This window comes from Gracilinanus agilis, chromosome 2 (genome assembly GCF_016433145.1).
Source record: "Gracilinanus agilis isolate LMUSP501 chromosome 2, AgileGrace, whole genome shotgun sequence".
Taxonomy (NCBI): Eukaryota; Metazoa; Chordata; class Mammalia; order Didelphimorphia; family Didelphidae; genus Gracilinanus; species Gracilinanus agilis.
In genome coordinates, this window is record NC_058131.1 from 702578448 (window position 1) to 702604994 (window position 26547).

Sequence of the window (26547 nt, forward strand, 5' to 3'; positions counted from 1 at the left end):
GACTGAATGGCAACAAAAATATTTGAGTGCAATTCAGTTCTATTTACATAACGGATCAATTTGTTCTCTTCACCAAGTAGTTAGCAGAAAGAAAACAGTTATGAAAAGTCTATAATTATTCCCAATTGGAGAGCAGTGTCTCACTATTCCATGTCATTATGTTTCTCTGGAAGCAGACTCCCTAGACTCTTCCTTGTGAGGGATTGTAATAGTTGATTATTCCAAGTTCCAAGCATTGTTATCCTGTTACTCTGATTAGCTCAAATATTTTGGATGTGTAGGTCAGCTATGCAAATTTTTTACTTTCTGATTCTTTTTGTATTTTTTAAATAAGGGATGGTTCTCTCTCATAGCAATGATGTAGGAGAGAGATTGATATTTAGAAAAGTTATAAATAAAAATTCACTAGTGAAAAATGAGGAAAGAATGATTAGAAGGTAAGGACTTTGTCTGACAAAGATCTGGGGACTATAATGGATAAAAATCTCAATATGAGTCAGCACTGTTCTATTATAATCAAAACTGTTCACATAATCTTGGGCTACTTTATGAGATGATTTCCAGGAATCAGGAAGTGATAGTCATGTAGTACTATGACACAAACACATTACACAGGTAACATTGTGTTCAATATGAGTGTCTCACTCCAAGAGAATCAGTGCTTTTCTGGAGAACATGAAGAAGTTGTCAAAGGAAATGGTGAAGGGTCCTGACTACATACCTACTGTCAACATGGAATCTAGAGATCCCAAACTTGTGGCTTAGTGAGATCTGATGAACCTCAAGTTTTAGAAATAGTTTGTAGGTTGGAGACCCCCAAAGCTTGTGCTTCCAGGTTCCAGAGGGAATCCACCCTAAAGGGAATCTCAGGCTAGCAGTTGCAGACTGAATAATAGACCCCGGGGTAAATGCTAAATACCCTTTTGTCTTAGGTAGTCTTCCCCATAGTATCAGAGACCCTGTCCCAGGAAGACACACCTGGGCAGGGACCATCCTTTAGTATCCATTATATAAGCAGCCCCTTCCCTTACACCCTAGCCTCTAGCTATGATTCCTTTCCCAGACTTGATTGTATCCAGTCTTTATAATGTCAATCATCTCTCCCAGCCCCTGGATCTTCCCAAATGGTATATAAGTTCCCCAATTTCCTTTGTTCCTTGCAGTCCTCATCTAGTGAGGTTTCACTTCCAGGGGGGTCAGGGAGCAGAGTGAAGCAGTGTTCAATTCTTTGATTCTGCACAAGGCGCAGCTCTGCAAAAGAGGCCAAGTAGCCCTAATCCCCCTTGAAGAAGGACATTTTCCAGTATGAACTTTATCTAGACGAAAGGGCTGGTCAGGACCTCCAGTGGTTTCACAGTGGTTTAAGACATACTGATAGTCTGGATAAGAACTTTCCTAAGAGGATGTCGAGATAAGAAAGACCAGGGACAACATTGAGATAAGAATGTCTGGGAGACTATCCCAACTCCTATCCCTTCCCCCATTCCAGTTACTTTAAAAGAATCCTACTGGAGGCTCCCGAGTGGAATACTACTTTACAGTCTTCCCTGGTGCACCAGCTTAATAAACAAACCTCCTTGTGAATTGCAGTGTAGGTCTCTTTTTTTTGGGTGGGCTCAAGGAAAACGGACCCTAACACCCTTTCCCTTGATTAAAGAGTGGTTTATGACTATTTAATAATTCTCTGTTTTTTCTAAGTTAACACTACAAAGAACAGATGAAGGAACCAAGAATATTGATCTTGGAAATGGAATGCTACAGTTGGGGTGCAGGCTGGAGGATGAGGTCATTAGAATGGTCTTCTTCAAGTACTTGAAAAACTTTTATGTGGAAGTAGAGTACATTTGCTTAGTTTGGCTCCAAAGGGCAGAATAGGAGTTGGTGCTAGAATTGCTGGAGGTTCAAATTTGAAATTCATGTCAGGGGGGAAAACCAAACTAAAATCCAAGAGAAAGAAAACAAACAAACAAAAAAAACAGCAGTAACAATAATAGCTATAATTAAAATAGGTTAATTATGTGCCAGGTATTATACTTGGTAGTTTACAATTATTATCTCATTCAATCATCACAGCAAGCCTGGGAGGTAGGTTGTTATTATTTCTATTTTGTATTTGAAGAAACTGAGGCAAACAGATTTAGTGATTTGATTATGGTAGTATGACAATGTCTGAGGATTTGAATTTGTCTTCCTGATTCCAGACCCAGTGGTGTAACCATTGTACAACCTACTTACTACAATAATCACCATTACCACCATGGATACTTCCTAAAAAAAAAATCCAAAAGTTCCAAATAAGAGTTGTCCTAAAGTACATTGGACTGCTTCAAAAAATAATGAGTTCTTCCTCCTTTCAGATATCCAAACATGATTTCTCTCCTCATGTGAAGGTATCTTCCTTGATAGCACTATGTTCTCTTTCTCTGTATCCTAAGGAATTAGTGTAAGACCTGATGCTTGAAAAGCTTATTATTGTGCCCAGAATATAGTAGGTGATTAATAAATATTCCTTCCCTCCCTTTCCCCTCCTTGGAGATATCGAAGCACTAAGTAGTTACTACTTTGATCATAGAAAAGGAAAAAGTTCTATAAACTGGGAATAATATAATGATTAACCCTGGCAATCATCACAATAAAAACAACTCAGACTATCAATCCTTAGAAAATATGATTCCTAGAGGTCTGAGGGAATCCCCAAAAGCCCTCCTAATAGAAAGCTTTCTTCTCTCCTTCCTCTGATTTGATAATCACATTGTTTGGACTGAGGGTTTTGTTGCCCAAGCTGGCTTAGGTAGTTAATCATATGCTGGGCCCATTGTACATCTTCTTTGCTATTCAGTTTGGACATATTTTCTATAACCTGTAATTTACTTTTGTCAAACTATAGCTCAATGGTTAAGTTGCTCCCTGCAGGATTTCCTCCATTTACAGAAAACCAATATTTTCATTTTCTTTTTATCCATCCACACTTCTGAATTTTAGAAATTAATAGATTAATGCATCATTAATGTCATGTTTCTATAATAGTAAGAGGTGACAGTAGATTCTACTAATGAGACATAGGATTGTGGGAATGGGATCGAATACTTAAAAAACATAAAAATCTTTTGATAAGAAAATTCATCAAGTATTAGGGACTTGGACCAGATGTATGGTTTCACCAGTATAGGAAATTCTGTGATAGGAATACAGGTCGCCTCTTCTGTTACTTAAATCTTTTTAAAAAATGTTTTTATCAAGTAATTAATTTAGAATATTTTTTCCACATTTACATGATTCATGTTTTTCCCTCCTCTCTTCCATCCCTTCTCCCAGAGCTAGCAAGCAATTCCACTGGGTTTTTACATGTATCATAGTTCAAAACCTATTTCCATATCATTAATATTTGCAGTATAGTGATCATTCAAAATCAATATGCTCTATCATATCCCCATCGAACCATGGGATCAATCATATGTTTTTCTTCTGTTTTTCTGTTCCTACAGTTCTTTCTCTGGATGTGGATAGTTTCCTTTCTCATGGGTCCCTCAGAATTGTCTTGGATCATTGCATTGCTGCTAGTAAAGATATCCATTATGTTCCATTGTGCTACAGTGTATCAATCTCTGTGTATAATGTTCTGGCTCTGCTATTTTCGCTCTGCATCAGTTCCTGGAGGTCTTTCCAGTCCACATGGAATTCCTCCAGTTCATTATTCCTTTTAGCACAATAATATTCCATTAATATCAGATAGCACAATTTGTCCAGCCATTCCCCAATCAAGGGATACCCCTTCATTTTCCAGGTTTTTTTGCCACTAGAAAAAGCATGGCTATAAATATTTTTGTAAAAGTATTTTTCCTTATTATCTGTTTGGGGTACAAATCCAGCAGTGATATTGCTGGAATCAAAGGGCATGCAGTCTTTTAAAACACTTTTGGCATAGTTCTAAATTACCTTACAGAATGGTTGGTTCAATTCACAACTCCACCAACAATGCACCAGTAGCCCAATTTTGCCAGAACTCCTCCAACATTTATTATTTTCCTTTACTGTCTTATTCACCAATCTGCTAGGTGTGAGGTGGTACCTCAGAGTTGTTTTGATTTGCATTTCTCTATTTACAAGATATTCAGAATACTTTTTCATGTGTTTTTTGATAGTTTTTATTTCTTTATGTGAAAATTGCCTATTCATGTCCCTTGCCGATTTATCAATTGGGGAATGGCTTGATTTTTTGTACAATTAATAGACTTAACTCCTTATGAATTTGAGAAATCAGACCTTTGTCAGTTACATTTTCCCCCTAATTTGTTGTTTCCCTTCTAATTTTGGTTGCATTGGTTTTGTTTATACAAAAACTTTTCAATTTAATGCAATCAAATTATTCATTTTATATTTTCTAATATTCTCTATCTCCTGCTTGGTCTTAAATTCTTTCCTTTCCCAAAGTTTCGACAGGTATACTATGCTAAGTTTCACCTAATTTACCTATAATTTCCTGCTTATATTTACTCATTCTGAATGTATCGTGGTAGTGTGAGAAGTTGATCTAAACCTAATCTCTCCCATACTTTTTTTTCCAAATTTTCATAGCATTTTTTGTCAGATACTGGGTTCTTGTCCTCAAAGGTAGGGTCTTTGGGTTTATCATACTCTATCTTGCTGAGTTCATTTACTCCAAGTCTATTCCATTGATCCTCCCTTCTGTATTGTTGTACAGTTTAAGATCTGCTACTGCTAGGCCCCCATCCTTCACATTTTTTTTTATTATTTCCCTTGATATTCTTGATCTTTTGTTCTTCTAAATGAACTTTGTTATATTTCTTCTAATTCTTTTTTAACATTTAATAATATTTATTTTTTAGAAAAGTTAACATGGTTACATGATTCATGCTCTTACTTTGCCCTTAGCCCCCCCCTTTAGCCAATGCACATTTCCACTAGTTTTGACATGTGTCATTGATTAAGAGCTATTTCCAAATTGTTGATAGTTGCATTGATGTGGTAGTTTCGAGTCTACATCCCTAATCATGTCTGCCTCAACCCATGTGTTCAAGCAGTTGTTTTTCTTCTGTTTTTCCACTCCTGAAGTTCTTCTTCTGAATGTGGGTAGCGTTCTTTACCATAAGTCCCTAAGAACTGTCCTGGGTAATTGCATTGCTGCTAGTACAGGAGTCCATTACATTCTATTTTACTACAGTGTATTGGTCTCTGTGTACAATGTTCTTCTGGCTCTGCTCCTTTCACTCTGCATCAATTCCTGGAGGTCTTTCTAGTTCACATGGAATTCCTCTAGTTTATTATTCCTTTGAGTGCAACAGTATTCCATCACCAGCATATAGCACAATTTGTTCAGCCATTCCCCAATTGAAGGACATACCATCATTTTCCAGGATTTTGCCACCACAAAAAGCGTGGCTATAAATATTTTTGTACAAGTCTGTTTATCTATGATCTCTTTGGGGTACAAACCCAACAATGGTACGGCTGGATCAAAGGACAGGCAGGCTTTTATAGCCCTTTGAGCATAGTTCCAAATTGCCTTCCAGAATGGTTGGATCAGTTCACAACTGCACCACCAATGCATTAATGTCCCAATTTTGCCACATCCCCTCCAACATTAATTATTCTCCCCTTCTTTAATTTTATCCAATCTGCTAGGTGTGAGTGACACCTCAGAGTTGTTTTGATTTGCATTTCTCTGATTATTAGAGATTTAGAACACTTTCTCATGAGCTTATTGATACTTTTGATTTCATTATCTGAAAATTGCCAATTCATGTCTCTTGCCTATTTATCAATTGGGGAATGGCTTGATTTTTTTATACAATTGATTTAACTCCTTGTATATTTGAGTAATTAGACCCCTGTCAGAGTTTTTTGTTATAAAGATTTTTTCCCAATTTGTTGTTTCCCTTCTGATTTTGACTACATTGTTTTTGTTNTGTTCACTTAACTTATTTATAGTTTCCCTCTTTATATTCAAGTCATTCATCTATTCTGAATTTATCTTGGTGTAGGATGTGAGATGTTGATCTAAACCTAATCTCTCCCATATTGTTTTTCAAATTTCCCAGCAGATTTTGTCAAATAGTAGATTCATGTCCCAAAAGTTGGGCTCTTTGGGTTTATCATACACTGTCTTGCTGATGTCATTTACCCCAAGTCTATTCCACTGATCTTCCCTTCTATCTCTTAGCCAGTACTATACCATTTTAATGGCCTCTGCTTTATAGTATAGTTTAATATGTGGTACTGCTAGGCCACCTTCCTTCACATTTTTTTTATTATTTCTCTTGATATTCTTGATCTTTTGTTATTCCAAATGAACTTTGTTATAGTTTTTTTCTAATTCAGTAAACAACTTTTTTGGTAGTTTGATAGGTATGGCACTAAATAGGTAAATTAATTTGGGTAGAATGTTCATTTTTATTATGTTAGCTCATCCTACCCATGAGCAATTAATGGCTTTCCAATTGTTGAGATCCAGTTTTATTTGTTTGGAAAGTGTTCTGTAGTTGTTTTCATATAATAGCTGTGTTTGTTTTGGTAGATAGATTCCTAAGTATTTTATGTTGTCTAGCATGATTTTAAATGGTGTTTCTCTTTCTACCTTTTGCTGCTGTGAGTGTTGGAAATATTTAGAAATGCTGATGATTTATGTGCATTTATTTTGTATCCTGAAACTTTGCTAAAGTTGTTGATTATTTCTACAAGCTTCTTAGTTGATTCTCTAGGATTTTTTAAGTATAACATCATATCATCTGCAAAGAGTGATAGCTTAGTCTCCTCATTGCCAATTTTGATACCTTCAATTTCTTTTTCTTCTCTAATTGCTATTTCTAGTGTTTATAGTACTATGTTGAATAATAGAGGTGATAATGGGCATCCTTGTTTCACTCTTGATCTTTTTGGGAAGGCTTCTAATTTATCCCCATTGCATATGATACTTGTTAATGGTTTTAGGTATATACTGTTTATTATTTTTAGGAAAGGTCCTTCTATTCCTATACTTTTCAGTATTTTCAATAGGAATGGATGCTGTATTTGTCAAAGGCTTTTTCAGCATCTATTGAGATATTCATGTGATTTTTGTTTGTTAGACTGTTGATATGGTCAATTATGTGGATGGTTTTCCTAATGTTGAACCATCCTTGCATTCCTGGTATAAATCCCACCTGATCATGGTGAATGATCATCTTAATTACTTGCTGGAGTCTCTTTGCTAGTATTCTATTTAAGATTTTTGCATCTATGTTCATTAGGGAGATTGATCTATAGTTTTCTTTCTCTGTTTTTGGTCTCCCTGGCTTTGGAATCAGTACCATATTTGTGTCATAAAAGGAATTTGGTAGGACTCCTTCTTTACTTATCATATCAAATAATTTGTATAATATTGGGATTAGTTGCTCTTTGAATGTCTGATAGAATTCACTTGTGAATCCAAGTCCTGGTGATTTTTTCTTAGGGAGTTCTTTGATGGCTTGTTCAATTTCTATTTCTGATATGAGATTATTTAGGTATTTTATTTCTTCTGCTGTTAACCTAGGCAATTTATATTTTTGTAAATATTCATCCATATCTCATAAATTATTATATTTGTTGGCATATAATTGGGCGAAATAGTTCTTAATGATTGCCTTAATTTCCCCTTCATTAGAGGTGAGGTCTCCCTTTTCATCTTTGATACTGTCAATTTGGTTTTCTTCTTTCCTTTTTTTTATTAGATTGACCAGTACTTTGTCTATTTAATCTGTTTTTTCAAAATACCAGCTTCTAGTCTTATTTATTAATTCAATAATTCTTTTACTTTTGGTTTTACTAATTTCTCACTTGATTTTTAGTATTTCTAATTCAGTTTTCATCTGGGAATTTTTAATTTGCTCGCTTTCTAATTTTTTAAGTTCCATGCCCAATTCATTATTCTCTGCTGTTCCTAATTTGTTAATATATGCACTCAAGGATATAAATTTCCCCCTGAGTACTGCCTTGGTTGCATCCCACAGAGTTTGGTAGGGTATATCATCATTGCCATTCTCTTCAATGAAATTGTTGATTGTTTCCATGATTTCTTCTTAGACAAATTGGTTTTGGAGAATAATATTATTTAATTTGATTTGCCTGTCCAGGTGCCCTTACTAATTATTATTTTTATTTCATTATGATCTGAGAAGGTTACATTCATTATTTCTGCTCTTTTGCATTTGTTTGTAATGTTTCTATGCCCTATTACATTGTCAATCTTTGTGAATGTACCATGTGCAGCTGAAAAGAAGGCATATTCCTTTTTGTTCCTTTTTATTTTTCTCCACATATCTATTAAATCTAATTTTTCTAGGACTTCATTCACCTCTCTTACCTCTTTCTTATTTATTTTTTGGTTTGATTTATCTAGATCTGAAAGAGGAATATTTAGATCTCCCACTAGAATGGTTTTACTATCTATTTCCTTCTTGAGCTCTGTCAGTTTCTCCTTTACGAATCTGGATGCTACATCATTTGGTGCATACATATTGAGCACTGTTATTTCCTCATTGTCTCTACTGCTTTTATCAGGATGTAATTACCTTCCCTGTCTTTTTTAATCATTGCTATTTTTACTTTGGCTTTGTCAGAAATGATAATAGCCACTCCTGCTTTCTTTTTCTCATTTGAAGCCCAAAAGATTTTGCTTAACCCCTTCACCTTAAAGTTGTGTATGTCCACCCTCATACGTGTTTCTTGTAGACAACATATGGTAGGATTTCCATTTCTAATCCACTCTGCTATTTGCTTCTGTTTTATGGGTGAGTTCATCCCATTCACATTTAGAGTTATAATTTTCAGTTGTGTTCCCCAACATTTTGGTGTCCTCTCCTCATTCTACCCCTTCTTCTCACACTATTTCTTTTTAAACCATTGTTTTGCTTTAAGCCAGTAACCCTTGTCCCCTCCCTTTATTTACTTCCCTTTCTATCACCTCCCTTATTATTCCTCTCTTTTTATTTTTAAGGCCTAATGAATTACCTCCCTTTCTTCTCCCCTCCCTTTTTTGAACTACCCACTCCCCTGCTCCCCTTAGTTTATCCCTTCTGACTTTCTCAGTAGAGTTAGATAGAGTTTTATATCCCAAAGGATATAGCTACTCTTCCCTCTCAGGGTTAATTACACTGAGAGTAATTACCTATTAATGCTGTCTTCTTCTCCTTCTTATAATAGTATTCATCCTTTCCCCTTCCCATGCCCTCTTTGTGTGTAATAGAATATCCTATTTTTCTTATTCATTCAAGTTTTCCTTGATGTCCTCTACTATTCACCCCCCTCTTTCTTACCCCCCATGTCATTTTAGATCATTTAGTATTCCAACCTCTCCCTATGAAAATTCTTCTAATTACTATAATAGTGAATACTATAATAGTGAATAGAGTTCACTACAGAGAATTATACATAATATTTCTCCACATAGGAATACCAATAATCAGATCTAATCGAAGCCCTTAAAGAGGCAAATTTTAAAAAAAAAATATGAGTTTTCTTACTTTCTCTTCTATTTCTTATTTACCTTTTCATGTTTGTCTTGATTTTTGTGGTTGGATAACAAACTTTCCATTTAGTCCTGGTCATTTCTGTGCAAATTCTTGGAAATCTTCTATCTTGTTGAATGCCCAAACTTTCCCCTGGAAGTATATAGTCAGTTTTGATGGGTAGGTGATCCTTGGTTGTAGACCCAGTTTTCTTGCCTTTCTGAATATCATATTATAAGCCTTGAGGTCTCTTAGTGTGGTGGCTGCCAGATCCTGTGTGATCCTGATTGATGCTCCTTGATATCTGTATTGTCTCATTCTGGCTTCTTGTAAAATTTTTTCTTTTACTTGGAAACTCTTGAATTTGGCTATTATATTCCCAGGGGTTGTTTTTTCAGTGTCTAGTGAGAAGATGATATATGGATCCTTTCAATGTATATATTTCCCTCTTGTTGTAGAACTTAAAGGCAGTTTTGCTGAATAATTTCTTTTAGTATGGAGCCCAAATTTCTATTAATTTCTACTCTTTCAGGAAGACCAATGATTCTTAAATTGTCTCCCCTTGACCCATTTTCTTGATCTGTCACTTTCTCATTGAGATATTTCATGTTTCCTTCTATTTTATCAGTCTTTTGACTTTGTTATTTTTTGTTTTTGTTATCATGAGAGATCATTGGCTTCTACTTGTCCAGTTCTTATCTTTAGAGACTGCTTTTCTGCTATATTAATTTGATTTTCCTTTTTGATTTGGTCTATCCTGTTTTCCAGCTGTTTGATTTTTGTCTCCAATTTGCTTATCAATTCTTTTAATTCGTGGGCATCTTTTTTGAATTGCCCAATTCTAGCCTTTAGAGACTGGTTTTCCTTTTCAATCTGGTCATTTCTAGTCTTCAATTTACTTGCCTCACTTTCCAATTGTGAAATTCTTCCTTTTAAACTGTTATTTTCTTGCCAGATCTCTTCCATCTTTCTTATCATTTCAGATTTGTACTCTTCAAGACCTTGTGACCTGTTTTCATTTTTTTGGGAAGGTTTGGATATGGTTATTTGTTTGTTCTCCTCTGCTGTTTGCTCTGTTGTCTGGATTTTTTTCTGTGTAAAAGTTGTTGAGTGTTAAAGGTTTTTTCTTGATTTTTCTCTTCTGGGGTTCCTGAGCCTGGCTTGCCATTTTTAGCCCAGCACCCTCTCAGCTTTATCCTCACACCCAGGGTCTGTCTGGGCTCTTTAGGCTCCTGAGATCTCAGGTCTAGTTGTTCTCAGGGTCAAGCCTCCTGGAGGTCCCCTTGCTTGTTCCTCTGCCCAAGGATCCTTTAACAATCTCAGGGCACTTCTTCCACAGTAATGCACCCCTCTGCAATGGGTCCCCACTCAAGGTCCATGCCTGCGCTCAGGATGTATGTCTGTGCCTGAGCTCAGGGTCTGTGTTCAAAGTCCACGTGTTCTTTAGCCCCTTGGTGTCTTAAGTCTTGCTGCTCTCAGGATCAGGCACTGGTGACCCCAGGTAGCTGCCAGTGACTTAATGGATGCCCCAAACTTGCTCTAACGTTTTGTGCTGGCTTTGGCACTGTAGGTGGTGTCGGGGGCAAGGGGGTTACTCAGCTCATGTTTTAGTGAGAGCTATTTCACCCCCTTATAGCATGGAAATGCCCTGATTCTACATACCTTCAATGCTGTGCCCTTTTGTGGGGTCCCTTCATTCCTCTGGATTTGTTTTTATGTCTTCTTGAAGAGTCCTATATGTGTGGGTTAGGAGAGGTCAAGCAGCTGCTTTTTACTCTGCTGCCATCTTAACACATATATTTCTTCTAATTCTAAAAAAAAAGGTTTCTTGGTAGTTTTGATATTTATGGCACAGAATAAGTAAATTAATTTGGGTAGGATTGTCATTTTTATAATATTAGCTTGTGCTACCTATGAGCAATTAATGTTTTTTTTTTAATTTCTGCCACTTAAAAATCTTAAGAAATTAATAGAGCAATAAGAAGCTAAATGATTTTTACTGAACCGTACAACCAGTATGTGTCCATATCAGTATTTAAAAGGAGATCTTTCTTTCTTGAAGGCCTGTTCTCTAGCCAATATGTCATGGTGACTCCATACCAGATCATATCTGGGTGATGAACTAATTCATAACTTTCAAATTCATTGAAGTTGTATACATTAGATTTTTGTTTTCTTGGTATGACTAGTATATTTATATGTTTAGAAAAAATGAAAGCATGAGTATAAGGACAGTAAAGGGATCCATATCATATGAGACCTCATTCAATCATTATTGATCAACTGATTTTTTAAGAGAATTGTATAATTAGGGGAAGCACGAATATTGTATTTGTGTACTTGAAGGAGTAGTCAATGAAAAATTCTCTCTAGGGCAGCTAAATTTTTCAGTAGAGAACCAGGCATAGAGATGGTAGGTCTTAGTTTCAGTCTGACTTCAGATACTTAGTAGCTGTGTGATTGCGCAAATCACTTAACAGTCATTGCCTGGGAATTACCTTTCTTCTACCTTAGTACCAACATTTAGTATTAGTTCTAAGACAGAAGACAAGCCTTTAAAAATTCTCTCTCTCTATCTCTCTGTCTCTGTTTCTCTTTCTCTCTCCATCTCTCCCCCTTGTTCCTTTGTTGTTGTACAGTCATTCAGTCATGTCTGCCTCTTCATGGCCCTAAAGTCCATACTATCAATGAATTTTTATTTTAGCAAAGATAATGGAATGATTTGCTATTTCCTTCTACAAAGGGTTAAGGTAAACTGACCTTAAGTGAATTTACCAGGGTCACGCAATTAGAGAGTGTCTGAAGCTAGAATTGAATTCAAGCCTCCGTGATGTCAGTGGTATATCCATGGAACCACCTCACTGCCTCCATATTTTTGTTAGTTTATAATTATTAATATAATAGCAGAACTAAGGAATGAACAGAAGTTTTGGAAAGGTAAATTTAGTTCAAATGTAAGGGAAGTCCAACCCCCTCATTTTCATTTGGCAACAATAGCAATCAACAATAACAATGATAAGGCCCAGAGAAATTAATAACTGTTCAGTATAACACAAAAAATGTAGTAAATTGAAGAACTGGGAAGTTGAACCCAGAAATTCTGAAGACAGAATTAGATTTCTTTTCACTTTTTTCACTCTTCTAATTGATAATGAGTTCAGTTAGAAAGGTGGTCAGATAGCATATTTCCTTTCTTTGAATCAAATTTTATTGATAGCCTTAATTATGTTGCCTAAATTTCTCCCAGTATCCCTTTCTTTTCCCCAATGAGCCACCCATTTAATGAATTAAAAACATTTAAAGAAAAAAAAAATAGAAAGGTCAACCAAACCACTCTATATGTTGAAATTACTTTGAAATATACATGCTGCACCCTAATGGTAGATGTCCTTTTCTCTACAAAGTTATATGGGGAATCATTTTCTCTTTCATTTTCTTTGAGGACATATCTCTATATTCTTGGTATCTTTAAAATATCCATTGCCCAACCTTTTTGTTTGCTTCGTTTTGTGTTATTTCTACTTAAATTGTTCTAATCATTGTATACTCTCCTAAATGCTGATCATTTATGAGTTTATATCAGTTTTTCACTGCTTGTCTATAATCATATTCTACATATTTCTTATGTCATATTAATAGTCTATTACATTTACATGCCATTTGTTTACCCATTTTTCAATGAACTTTGTTTATTTCCACTTCTCTGCTTAGTCACTATTAACACTGACCATTCCTTTAGTTTAAGGATGGAGCCAAAGATTGGTCTTAGAATACATATCTTGACTGGGAAACATAGACTTTAGACCTCTCCCCTCTATCTACATATACTTTTCATGAAATAGTGTATCCTGTTGAATATTCTAGTGCTTCTCTTGATGTCTGTATAATAAATCTATCTATCTTCCTTTTGCATAATCTGTTGTGCTCGTCTGGGCTAGCTTGGTTTTCTAATTCATATTTGTTTAAAAAAAAGTTTCCATCTGAAGTTCAAGCAGAAGCGTTTCTGTGTATCTGTCACCAGTGATTCCCCAAGTTTCTAGCTATCCTATGCTTGACTGGTTTGAACCCAGTTCAGTGGTGCATTTCACCGAATATACAAGATTTAGCTTATTTGTACCTGTGTTTGGATCAAAAAGGACCATGTGTAAGATTGCACATTTTGAGTTTTGCTGGTAATCAGCAGGCCATGCCAAAGCTTTTGTTTGGCTTTCCACCTTCAGGCATGTATAAAGTCCCTGGCAGGGAATGTTTCTTATGATAATCCCTTTCTCCTCTGTTTGTCTCACCAGGAGAGGAGAAAGGAGAAATAAGATAAAGTCTGTCTGCAGAGAGCTTTGAGCTCTTTTCAAGACAAGCAATACAAATACACTGCCTTTCCCCATTCCCAGAACAACCCATTTGCTTCCTTTTTATGTATGTGTATACTACCAACATCTTTTGACCCTACTTTCTTAGTAAGTTGTTGGGTTTTTGCAGCGTTAGCTGTGGTAAAATAGCAAAAACTATGTTGAAAGTTTGGGGATCATTATTCATATTTGCCTTCCTCTTCAACAGAAGTCAAAGCAAAGGGGGCAGTTATTTCTTTCTTGTTCCATACTACTTATTCCCATCCAATCCAACAAATAGTAAATAAGTACCTGCTACACATAAGATATTGTTTCTATTTTCTCATTCATAAAGGGGAATAAAGGAATGAAATTTTATAGTATGTTTCAGGCTCTGTACTAAGCTTTTTTTATGAATGTTACCTCATTTAGTCCTCCCCAAAACCCAAGGAGGTAAGTCATCATTATCTCCATCCAACAACTGAGGAAACTGAGTCAGGCAGAAGTATACTGACATGCCCAGAGTCAAAAGGGTAATAGATATCTGAGGTTGTATTTGAACTCGTCTTCCAGGCCCAGCATTCCATCTGCTGTATAATCAGCTACCCTAAACTGAATAACATAATAACAACTAGCTCAGCTGGTAGGTGTAAGAATCAAATGAGACACTTTGCAAAACATATCATTAGATAAATGTTACTCATCATCAATTTGTTGTTGTTGTTGAAGACAGAGTGGTGTACTGGTCAGAAGTGTCACAACCAGAAAGTTCTAAATTCATTTTTTTGCCCCATCAACATGTGACTATGTGACTCTGAGCAAGTCACTTCACTTTAGAAAATCAGGAATCACCTTAAGATTCTAAATGGTAGAGAAAGTATTAACTTGCTCTGGTCAAAGAAGTCTCCCCATCTAGGAGTTCCCTATCTCTTGGTCTTTTTTAGCATCATCATTATTGTTAATATTGATCATTATTATTATGCTACATCTTTAAATACAAAGAAAAAGCAAAATATTTTCTGCTCTTTAGAACTTCACATTCTCTTCTGACTCTAACCTAGTGCCTAGCACAGAATCACAGAGTGCTTAATAAATATTTATTGATAGATACTAGAGCAAACAACTTGTCCACAGATATGTCCACACCCAGTACAAATCCAATAATATAATTTCAAGATGAGTAGAACAAAAACAAAAAGAGAATTTTGAGTTTTCATAGTAATTTCCTATAATATCCCTTTGGTCTGATCAGTAGGACTGTTGTTATCACTAATAATAAGTTATTCACCAAGCATTTATTAAATATTTGGCATCAGTCAGACACAGTGCTAGCTAGCTAGGCACTAGTGTAATGAAGGATTGGAGGGATGTTAACTATTATTATTTGTGGGTTCACACTGGGGTGAGAGAGACAGGAAGGACAGGAAGGGGCCCACAAGTAGGGAGACTAAAGTTTAACAGCGAAGGGATATCTGTTACTGAATTGGCTGTTAGGTCCAACTGCCACTCTGAAGCACCAAGACTAGGCCTATGGTAATCAGCAAAGAAAAGGCAGGAGTTTATCAGTTAAGGCAACACATTTAATCAAGGACAAACTAAGATTAAGGATGGGAATAGGGTTTACTACACTTAAAAGCTAAGGGCAAACCACAGGGACAGGGCAAGGACTTGACTACACTAAACTAAGACCTAAGCCAGGCAGGGCCCAGACAATAATAGGACTGGAGTGGGAATCCTCACAGTAGAGTCCAGAGATGTTTTTAGGATACCAGGAACCAACTCTTTCAGAACTGATAGTCCAAAGCAGCCCAGTAGGGAGAGGAGCCTGCAAGTTGTCCACCAGATTGCAGATCACTCCCTACTCAGTGCTATTGTGCAGGATAGATGTCCTCTGCTTCCAACCTTCACCACACTCCAGGATCCCAGGGAATCAGGGTACAACTCCACAAGCTCTGATGTCTCCCAGGGAATCAGTTACTCCCACCATGGAGTCCTTCTCAGAGAGTGCAAGCAACTTCCTGCTTCCTCATTCCATGTGGAATTCTCCAGCGCTTCCTTTAGGTCCACATTAACTATATATAAACTAATACCTAAGTAATCCTCACAACACTAGAGATATGGAAATGATGCATGGGAAAGCCCCTGACAGCAAAAGGAGTTTCTTGGATACTGACTGATTTATGGTTCCATAACTGGTAAGCATGCCTGAGTCTAGGATGCCCCTACTGAGAGATACATATTGCTGGGAGGGGTTCAAGCTGCAGAGGGAGGGTCAGGCTACATCATGGAATTCCATAGTGTCCCCCAGAACTCAAAAAGAGGGGGAAGTTAAAGGCAGTTGGAGCCCTGGTATAAGAAGGCAGGCCACCCGGCTTGCTGGGCTGGAGTCCTGGGTTGGTCTTGGGTTTTTGGGTCTTGAATCTGAGCAGAGGGATAATCTGGATGACTCTGAGATGAACCATTCAGTACCTGACTGTCAAGCTGTTTTACTTTGGTTAGACATTCAACTATATTACAGTCTACCATAGTTTAGCTATCTTGATATAGAAGAAGAATATTTATAGGGTTAGAGAGCAGATCAGCCATTCAAAATACCTTACCCACTTTGGGGGGAGGGGCTGTTTTGACATAACTGTTTGAGGGCTTCCCTAACTTTATCAATCCTTATCCATTTTTCATCCTTCCCATTCCCACCCATCATTAAACCCATAACATCAAGGAACAGTGTCTAGATCAGAGGTCGGCAACATATGGCTCTTTCTGCAGGAGCCATAAAGTCAATTTTTTTCCAGGTGCTGTTACAGGAGCATGCACTGTTACAGGAGTGTGCACTGTGAGCACTGTACAGCTCTCACGAAATTACATTTTAAAAAATTTGGCATTCATGGCTCTCACGGCCAAAAAGGTTGCTGACCCCAAGTCTAGATATATATCTTGGGGGATATACTCACAACTTCCACAAGTCAAGTTTCTCTTACTGGTGGCTCTGTAGTTGGTCCTAATCTCTGAGCTAGTGAGCTGCTTTAAAAATCAAGTTTCACCTATTCTATCCTGTGGGGAATAATACAGAGAAGCATATAATTATAAGGAGTTTGCCTTTCTCCACTTACCATCTTGGCTGGAAGATATCAAGTTAGCTTTCCAACTGCCTAGTGGAATGGGGAAGTGAAGGAGCACTTTGAAAAGATCCTGCCCCTCCCTTCCAGTCAAGCCTATTTGTGGGTGTGTTCCTCCATAGACCAAAGGATTAGGGAGATTTGATTGCTACAGACCCCTGTCATCTTATAGTGCTTCCCAAATACAAGACTACCAATTTCTTGATGCTAAAGCTAATGCTCCCAACTACCCTATCTATTCACATCAGGTAAGAGGGACAGTTGTAGAAACTTTTATTTGCATGGCTGTGCTCTCCTATCCCATCTTTAGAATTGGGCACACAAACTTACAAAAACATCCCACCTCTGAGCCCTGTGTTCCTAGAGGTGCCAAAGGAGGTGGTCTATGCCCTGGAAGACTCTGCCCAGGTCCCTATACCTTCTCCCTTTACATAATTTTGCTTGATGACCTCAAATGCCCCCAATGGATTCCATTATCTTTTCTGAGAGCATGATTCCCAGATCTATTTGTCCAAACCCTAAAGCTTTAGTCTAGTATTTCCAGGTGTCTACTAAAAATGTCAAACTGGATGTCTTGTTGACATCTTACTCTCCACACATCCAAAACTGAACTCATTATCTAATCACTGGACTCTCACCTCTTTTTAGCTTTCCTTTTACTATCAAGGATACTACCTCTCTCTCAGAGTTATCTAGGCTCACGGTCCTGGTCTTCTCATTCTTTCACCTCATATCCAGTTAGTTTCTAAATCCTCTGTGACCTGATTTTTTTCATCTTTGAAAACAAGGGACTTGAACTGGGTGGCCTTTTCAGATTTATAGCTATAATTCTATAGGAAAAAGGTTTTCAGATCCATGACACATAGCAATTTACAGGATCACTCATCTAGAGCATTTCAAGGACAAGACTTAAACTAGGTCTTTCCCATCTTAAAATCCAGTCCTCTATGAACTCTGCAGAGTTTCTTGCAGTATGGCATGATATGATCTCTCTTTTACCATCAAAATAATGCATTGTACTGAGTCATTGGATTCTTGGTTTCTGTAGAATAACTTCTACTTTTTGACTTCAACAAAACATTCAAATTAGTAATGAGTTATTTTCCAGTGAATTTGGGTGGTGGTAGTAAGTGATAAACAGCTGAGGTTTATAAGAAACAGATCACAGTAGAATGACATGATAACTATCCATGGGGAAATTATAAGATGATATAGAGGGAATAAAATGGAGTTATATTATTCAGTTGTTATAGAGACTGATGATGTATTGGGGAGGGAAATTTGAAAGGTGATGCCTTGAGAATACTGCAGAGAGAAACCATAGAATGACTAATGATGAAATATCCAATTGGGTCGAAGTTCCAAAGTAGGGAACTCATCCCATTAATTCTGGTGAAGAGCAAATAAATTGCACTATGATCCTGTCAACTGACAGTTCTGGCAAAGAAGAACTAAGGAGAGAACAGAAAGAGATGAAAATTCCTCAGCATGCTGGAGGTCTCAGAGGAATGGTGAAATTAATATCAGATAAGAGTCATCTTAAAAAAATATAAAAGATCCCACTACAGCAGGGGAGTCAGTCCAAGTACAAGGGGAACAATGCTTAAAGGTCCATGAGATAAAAGATATGAGAGAACATTAGTGGTTTGGAAATTGGGTTGTTATTTTGGCAATGATCACAAGTTAGCTTTCCTATGTTGGTCATCAGGGAACCAGGGAAAAGCTTGAGACAGTGGCAAAAACAAGCTGAGGGCCCAGTATACAGGGCAAGCCTCCTAGGAAGCTTGAGTAGGTTTAATGAGCAAAGTCTATACCAAGTTATCATACATTTTTACTTGTTGGCATAAAAGACATAATACCTAAGGACTTTGGAAACCTCTTTGGTCATTTCAAATAGGTCCCTATTACTTGTGTGTTTATTAGGAAGGTAGCTCAGGGCTTAATATAAAAGGATTATGATGTGAAGCATGTACCCACATCTGCTGATTCCTTCCATTCTATTTTACTAACTTTCTATGTTTTTTTTTTTATTTTTTGTTTTTTTTTTATCCTGGGACTCCATTCTAGGAGCATAGGGCCACAACCCGTAGGCAATGGGTCACACAGTCGCTCAGGGTCACCCAGCTGGGAAGTGTCTGAGCCTGGGTTTGAACCTAGGACCTTTCATCTCTAGGCCTGGCTCTCAATCCACTGAGCTAGCCCAGCTGCCCCTACTTTAGGTTGCAGTTTCTTTAGCAGATGTAGTTTTTACAGGGTGGGGTTGCTAGCCCCACGCCCAACCCTCCTCCTTTTTCATCCGGGCTAGGGACCGTCCTTGGCCCAGGAGTGGTAAGGGTGGGCAATAGGGGTCAAGTGACTTGCCCAAGGTCACACAGCTGGAAGTATCTGAGGCCGGACTTGAACCTAGGACCTCCAGTCTCTAGGCCTGGCTCTCAATCCACTGAGCCACCCAGCTGCCCCAACTTTCTATGTATTTACTATAAAACCATGTTCTCACCTTCGTTAGGCTCCTTCAGTGGGGGGAAAAGTTTTAATTAAAAATTCTTCTTTTCATTTTCTTTTTCTTTTTGTCCTTGTTGCTGCTGCTGTTACTGTACTTTTTATTAGTCATTACTGTTATTATCATTACTGCGTTTCTTTGCATTCAAAATACACAGTGTAGTCAGACACAGTATGTGATGAATAAATGTTGTTGAATGACTATTTCAATAATGCATACATTAAAAAAAACTTTTAACAATTGAATTGTTACAAATAATATTCTTTTCATTCACAGGGGGAGAGAAATAAGATATATTCTAATTAAGGACATTCATAGTATCTGTAAATAAATATGGGGATGGAGAGAGAAATTTTGATTCCATTTAAGCAAAACATTCCTATCTATTAGAATTATCTCAGGTAAAATGAATGATCTAGGAAAATAGGATGTTCCCTCTCAAAGGAAGGAAGTCTTTAAGCAAAGGATGAATGATTACTTGACAAAGATGTTATGGAGGAAATCTTTGCTCAGGTTTGGGTTGGCTTCAATATCTGTTGAGGTTCCTTTTAGCACTGAGAGTCTGGGATTTTTGCATTTTATCTGAGCAAATGCCTAGAATTAGAAAGAACCATGTTCTAGAACTAATTTACTATGGAATTTGAGTATATAAAAATGGGGACATGGTATAAATAAATAAAATCTTAGGGTTACATACCCAGAGCCAAAATAAACTAAAGAAAAAATTATCTAGATCCATGGTGGCAAACCTATGGCACATGTGCCAAAGGGGACACTTATAGCCCTCTCTGTGGGCATACGCACTTTTGCCCAAGCACAGAGTTCCCCAGAGTTCTACTAGAAAGTCAGAGGGACATGGATTGGGGCTGCTCCCCTCATCCTCTCCATAGGTGCCTAAGGATTTTTTTTACATCACCTGCCCCTCTGAAAGGTTCACCATCACTGATATAGAGCTATCTATACATCTTTCAAAATGAGGAAACTGAAGTAGAGATCAAAATTGGTAGAGCCAAAATTTGAATCCTGTTTACCTCTTTGTATCTTTTGTCCCTGGTGTCTCATGAAATGAAGGCCACTACCCCCCTGAAAATAAGATGCTGCAAGTTCTCTCTTTTTTCTTCTTGGATGGAGAGATCCAGAGACAGAGTGTATACCATCTAAGTACCCACCTATCTATTAGGGAATGGATGAATGATTCAGCTACAGTGTCATTTCCAAACTTTATTGATGAAAGGTATATCAATAAAAAATAAACAAACAAAAACATTAAGTATTCTTGGTCTAGCCAGCATTAAAATATTATTTGTACTTTAAAGTTTTATACCAGTAATGGGAAAACTTTTTAAAGAGGGGGCCAAAGGAAAGGAAATGCTCATCTGTCAGTCTATTTCTAAGGCAACTCTTTCAAAGTTTCATTGCATGTATCCAACTCATTGTATTTGTCAGATTAGGAATAATGTCCCAAGGCTGGATAGAACATTTCAGGGGGCTGCATCTGGCCCATGGGCCATACTTTGCCCATCACTATTTTAAACCAACTACTTACAAATTTTATGAGAATTGATTCTAATTTTCTTAGAAGTGAAATTTTATATTTGTCATTACTTGTAACCTTCTTATTAGTTCCATAAATCGTGATTAATTAAATAAATGCCTTTCTCTTCCATTTCCACCTTTGTTATCTCTCATCTTCAGCCTTTGGGGTTTAGTAATCCTTTAGAAGCTATGCATCATATGAGAGGTTCATTTCTAAATTGTGATATTTTCTCTTTCTAGACTCCTGAGGAGCTGGAAGATATTTCAGATCTGGAAGAAGACCATGATGTTCGCAGTCATACAAGCATTCAGACAGAAGGGAAGACAGATCGGGTAGGTGCCCTTGAAAAGGGATGAAAGCCTCAGTTGTGCTGGTATTGTGAAGCCAGGGAACTCATAGGAACATGAATAGACATGGCTGTTGTCTTACACAGCATTGGGAGAAAAATAAAGACAAAACGACAAAACAACAAAAAAGAGTTATGATTTTTGAATACCCCATGAAGTTATTATGTATTCTCTCACCTCTCCAGTTAGGAGTAAGGAGCAGGAAAAGAGTAAATAATGCTTTATTCCTTTGTGTTTATCTCTAAACCTCATAGGGAAGTTCTTTTGGGTGAATCAGTGAATCACTCAAATTTCCTTTCATTCTTTGTAGGACTATAAGGGAATATAAAATTGAATTATGTGCTTGTTTGTTTAGAGTAGGCAAGCCAAACCAGATGAACTCATAAATATGTTCTAGATGACACAGAAAAAATATCTCTTGGGATGAAAGCAACACCTCTCAGTCTCCTTATCTCCCACTCAACTTCAGAATGGCAAATGGATTTTTGAGTTTATTTAATCAACCTTGAGATTGGGTCTCTATGTGTCTTTTTATTCCATGCCTACTATGTGCTCATCAGGATGTTATAATTTTGGTCCCTCAAAAATTATGAGAGAATGAGTGATAGAACATGCTGTCTAGATAAATGATGTAAAAGCAAACAAATTGAATATTAGAATAACAAGAGAAGTGAACAATAGTAGCAATTCCTGCTCATGTATTGGATTAATGTTGATTAATTAGCATACATTCATTAAAGGCTCTCTAGCCACATTCATGCTTGTCTGTTGCATTCAAATCTCTACTACTAAATAGAATATATATGTGTGTGTGTATATATATATATGTATATATATATTATATAACATAATATATATTACCAATTGAGCTTCTGATTGTTAAGAGAACAGTAATTCAGGAAACAAAGTCATAGGGCTCCATTCACCATGTTTGTTATCTTGGTTGTCCCTTCTTTATGTTGTTTTCACCTCCTAGAAAATAAACTCTTCCAGGGCAGGGACTCTTGATTTTGTGCCTGTAACCACAGCACTGGCAATTCAGTTGAACCCACTGTACATGGAATCTGGAAGGACCCAGGGACAGTACTCTCCACCCAAGAAGTGGAGCTGAGCTTCAATCTATAGGCAAAGTTGCAGAAGTGGAAGACTATGAGTATGTTGTATACCAGCAAGCTGGCAAGTTTGTTTGGAATGTAAAACATTTAATAAGTATTGTGTAATTTGAAATGTAAATAGTGTTAACATTGCAATGAAATAATTTTGAAAAGATAGTTTGAAAACATACGGTTGAAGTGATTTGATGTTAAGGTGAGGAATTTATGTTTTATCATGAAACATAGGGCAGGAAGGAGTTCTACAATAATCTTTAAATCCAAAGATTATTATGAGGTGGATCTGGAAAAAGATCTCAGAGGTCATCTAGTCCAATCTCCTTATTTAATAAATAATAATACTGAGCTTCAAGGAAGTAAAGTGACCCATTCAGAGTTAACAACATTGTAGAACCACATATTTTGAATATATGCATACCCATTTTACAGATGCAGATACTTTGCTTCTTCCAAAGATATATTTGCTACTTAGTGTTAGCAAGGCACAGTGCTAGAGGCTAGCAATGAAGGTGACTTGCCCAAGATCATGTAGCTGGTAAATAATAGAGCTATAATTCGTATTAAAGTCTTCTGTTTTCATACATATTATTTTTTCTCACTGTACCACATTGCTGAGGAAATCTCCTTGGAACATAAACTTCCTTGAACTTGAAGTCAGCAGAGAACTGGGTTCAAATGTGGCCTCTGTCAGTTGTTAGTCACAGGGTCTTGGAGATTCCTCTTTCCTCTCTGAGACTTTGCTACCTCATATATAATGAGTGATAATAAGACCTCCACATTTCTCAGACATATGGTGAGATTTAGATAAAATCTTTAGGGTATTTAAAGCAAACCTTCGGGGCTTTAGAAAAGGTGACTATTAGTGTTGATAAGACACATGCAGAGATAGAAAGAGTGTGGGGTTCAAAAAATGTTTCTACCTGGTGACATTGACTCCAATCTTTGATCCCCCTCCTGGAATTGATGTAATTTAAATATTTATTTTTTAACCAGGAAAGACTTAAACACATTATTTTGAGTGCAGTCTTTGTTTTATGTTACCTCATGAGAGTATTTTGTTTCAAGTAGTCATTCAGCCAGACTCATACAGCAAATACTGATAAATAAATGCACACCCATAAGAACATTGCTCTACATTTGGAATTCCTCCAATAACTTTCATATCCATGAATAAAGAGAAATTATCCAGTAAAACAACAATAACTACGATAACAAAAATTTTTTGCATTTTCTTCTTTGCCGGATTTTTAAACTCACATACCTTTGCATTTCTCCAATGTGATTATTTAAATTAATGAATGTGAGATCAATTGAACCAAAGGAGAAAAACAGAAGTTTTAGTGAAAAGGAACCAACTATTTGAGTAAATATTTCTATTTGACAAACTGGAAAGATATTTTATAGAAATCAGATTTAGAATAATATCTTATACCATTTCCCAAATGAATTCCAAAAGGATATGTGCCCTCTATAACCCTTTCTTAATTGTATGTCCAATTCATAGATCAGATTCTTCTCTATTTTATTGTTGTAAGCATTTAGAGATACAAATTTTCCTATAAGTACTGCTTTGATTGTATCCCATGAATTTTGAAATGTTGTAACCTGAGTCATTCTTCTTAATGAAATTATCTACTGTTTCTATAATTTGTTCTTTGACACACTTCTTTTGTATCTTTAGATTATTTAGTTTCCAATTTTTTATTTGTCTTTTCATAGATTCTTGTTGATTATAATTTTATTACACTGTTATCTGAGAAGGATTATTATTTTTTTTTGCAGTTGGTTGTGAAGTTTTTAATGCCCTACCAGTTTTTGTGTGGATATCTTGTGCTGCTGAAAAGAAGTTATATTCCTTCCTATTCTCATTCAATTTTCTCTAGAGATACGTTATTCCTAAATTTTCTAAAATTTCCTTCAATTCCTTCACTTCTTGTTTATTTTTTTTTTGTTTTTTTTTGTTTGTTTTTTTCATTTTAACTACATCTTGAAGGGGGAGGTTGAGGTTTCTCTTTAGTATTAATTCATTTTCTATTTCCTCCTGAAAACTCATTTAATTTCTCTTTAAAAAATTTGGAAATTATATAATTTGGTGTATATATGTTTAGTATTGATATTACTTTATTGCCAATAGTGCCTTTTAGCAATATGTAATTTCCTTCCTTATCCCTTTTAATTATATCTTTTTTTTTTTGCTTTAGCTTTGTCTGATGTCATGATTGCTACTCCTATTCTTTTTACATCAGATAATGCATTATAATTTCAGCTCTAGTCCCTTACTGCGTGTCTACCTGCCTGAAGTATTTTTTTTTATAAACAAATATCATAGGATTCTAGCTTTTAATCCACTTTCCTTTCCACTTCCATTTTATGAGTGAGTTCATCATATTCAAAGTGAAGATGAAGAACTCTGTTCCCTCCTATCTTATTTTCCCCTTTGATCCTGATTGTTTCCTTTTCACTGTCTTTCCTCACAGGTGTTTTGCTTTTAAAAACCTCTTCAGTTTCCTCTCCCTTTTACCAATCCCTCCTTGCTTTATTCTCCTCCTGCTTCTCTTTAGAATAAAAGAAGATTTTCTAGCTGGATAAGTATGGTTGTAATTCTCTTTCTGAGCATTGCCTATCATCACCCTCATATCCCCCTCCACTTTAATAGTTTTCTGTGCCTCTCTAAATGAGATAAATTACCATTCCATCTTTCCCTTCCCTTTTCTCTAAGTACAATACTCTTTTTCACCCTTTTTTCTGCATATCATATCATCATAATTAGCTTACTTTCCCTCCTTCTGTCTCTCTATATTCATTCTAACTGTTCTAATCCTGATTTATAAAAGAATTATGAATTTCCATATAGGAATAAACAGGTTGACCTTCTTGAATTCCTTAAGTTTTCTCTTTCTTGTTAACCTTCATATGCTCCTCTTGAGTCTTGAATTTAGCCATCAAATTTTTTATTTAGGTCTGGTCTTTTCATCAGGAATGCTTAGAAATCATATTAAAATTTTTTCCTCTGAAAGAATATACTCAGTTTTACCGGGGAGGTGATTCTTGGTTATAAGCTTGGTTCTTTTTGTAGCCTTCCAATACTTTAATGTGGAGGCTGCTGACTCCTCTGTAATCCTGACTTTAGCTCCATGGTATTTGTATTGTTAATTTCTGACTGCTTAAATATTTTCTCCTTGGCTTGAAGGAATTTAACTATCATATTCCTGGGAATTGCCAATTGGGGATTTATTTCAGGAGGCAATCAGTGGATTATTTCCATTTCTATTTTACCCTCTTACTCAAGAATATAAGAACACTTTTCTTTGATAATTTCTTGTAATATTCTGTTTAGGCTTTTTTTTTCATCATGCTAGTATTAATCTTTAAAGTGTCTCTCTCAGAATGATTTTTTAAGTCAGTTGCTTTATCAATGAGATATTTGGTATTTTCATTTTTTCCTTCTTTTTCTCTTGTTTGGTGGTTTCTTTATGTCTCCTGAAGTTATTAGCTTCTAGATGCCCAATTCTAATATTTGAGGAATAATTTTCTCCCATGAACTTCCTGTGCCATTTGGTCAATTCTACTTTTTAAGAAACTATTTTTTTTTTCATTTGATTTATATTGCTCTTTTTCCTTTTGGTCCAAACTGCTTTGCAGTTCTTTCATTTCTCTTGTCCATTTTTCCTCTGCCCCTCTTAATTGATTTTGGATATCCTTTTTTTAGCTGTCCTAGAGTCTAAGACTAATTCATATTTTTATTTAAAGTTATGTTTTTAGAAGATATAGGAGCTTTGTTCACATTGTCACTTTCTAAATCTGCATCTTCTTCTTATCTCCATAAACATTTTCTATGGTTAGTTTTTTGTTGTTGTTGTTTAATGTTTGTTTATTTCCTCTGCCTTTTTATTGGCTCTTACTTTCATTTTAAAGTTGGACTCTTTTCTCAGGGAAGAGGGGATATTCCCTTAAACCTGCAATTTTTCTTTATTATTACTCTTTGCTCTGTTTCTGGATTTGAGTAAGTTTCAGAACTTCCTGTGTGGGCTAGGAGCTCTGAAAGCCACTTTATACTGCCAATTCAATCACTCCCTAGGACTGCTCAGAATACTTGGAGCTACCCTGTGCTGGGGCTCTGGGTCT

The 26547-nt window shown here is 36.3% G+C and overlaps 1 protein-coding gene across 1 annotated transcript in view; it reads left to right on the forward strand.

The window, feature by feature from the left end:
• CTNNA3 (catenin alpha 3) overlaps positions 1 to 26547 on the forward strand; it is a 2010564-nt gene that overhangs the window by 1747810 nt on the left and 236207 nt on the right. The window contains exon 13 of the mRNA XM_044660319.1: positions 21203 to 21295. Within this exon, the coding sequence (XP_044516254.1) occupies positions 21203 to 21295 (93 nt within the window). The remainder of the gene's footprint in view (positions 1 to 21202; positions 21296 to 26547) is intronic.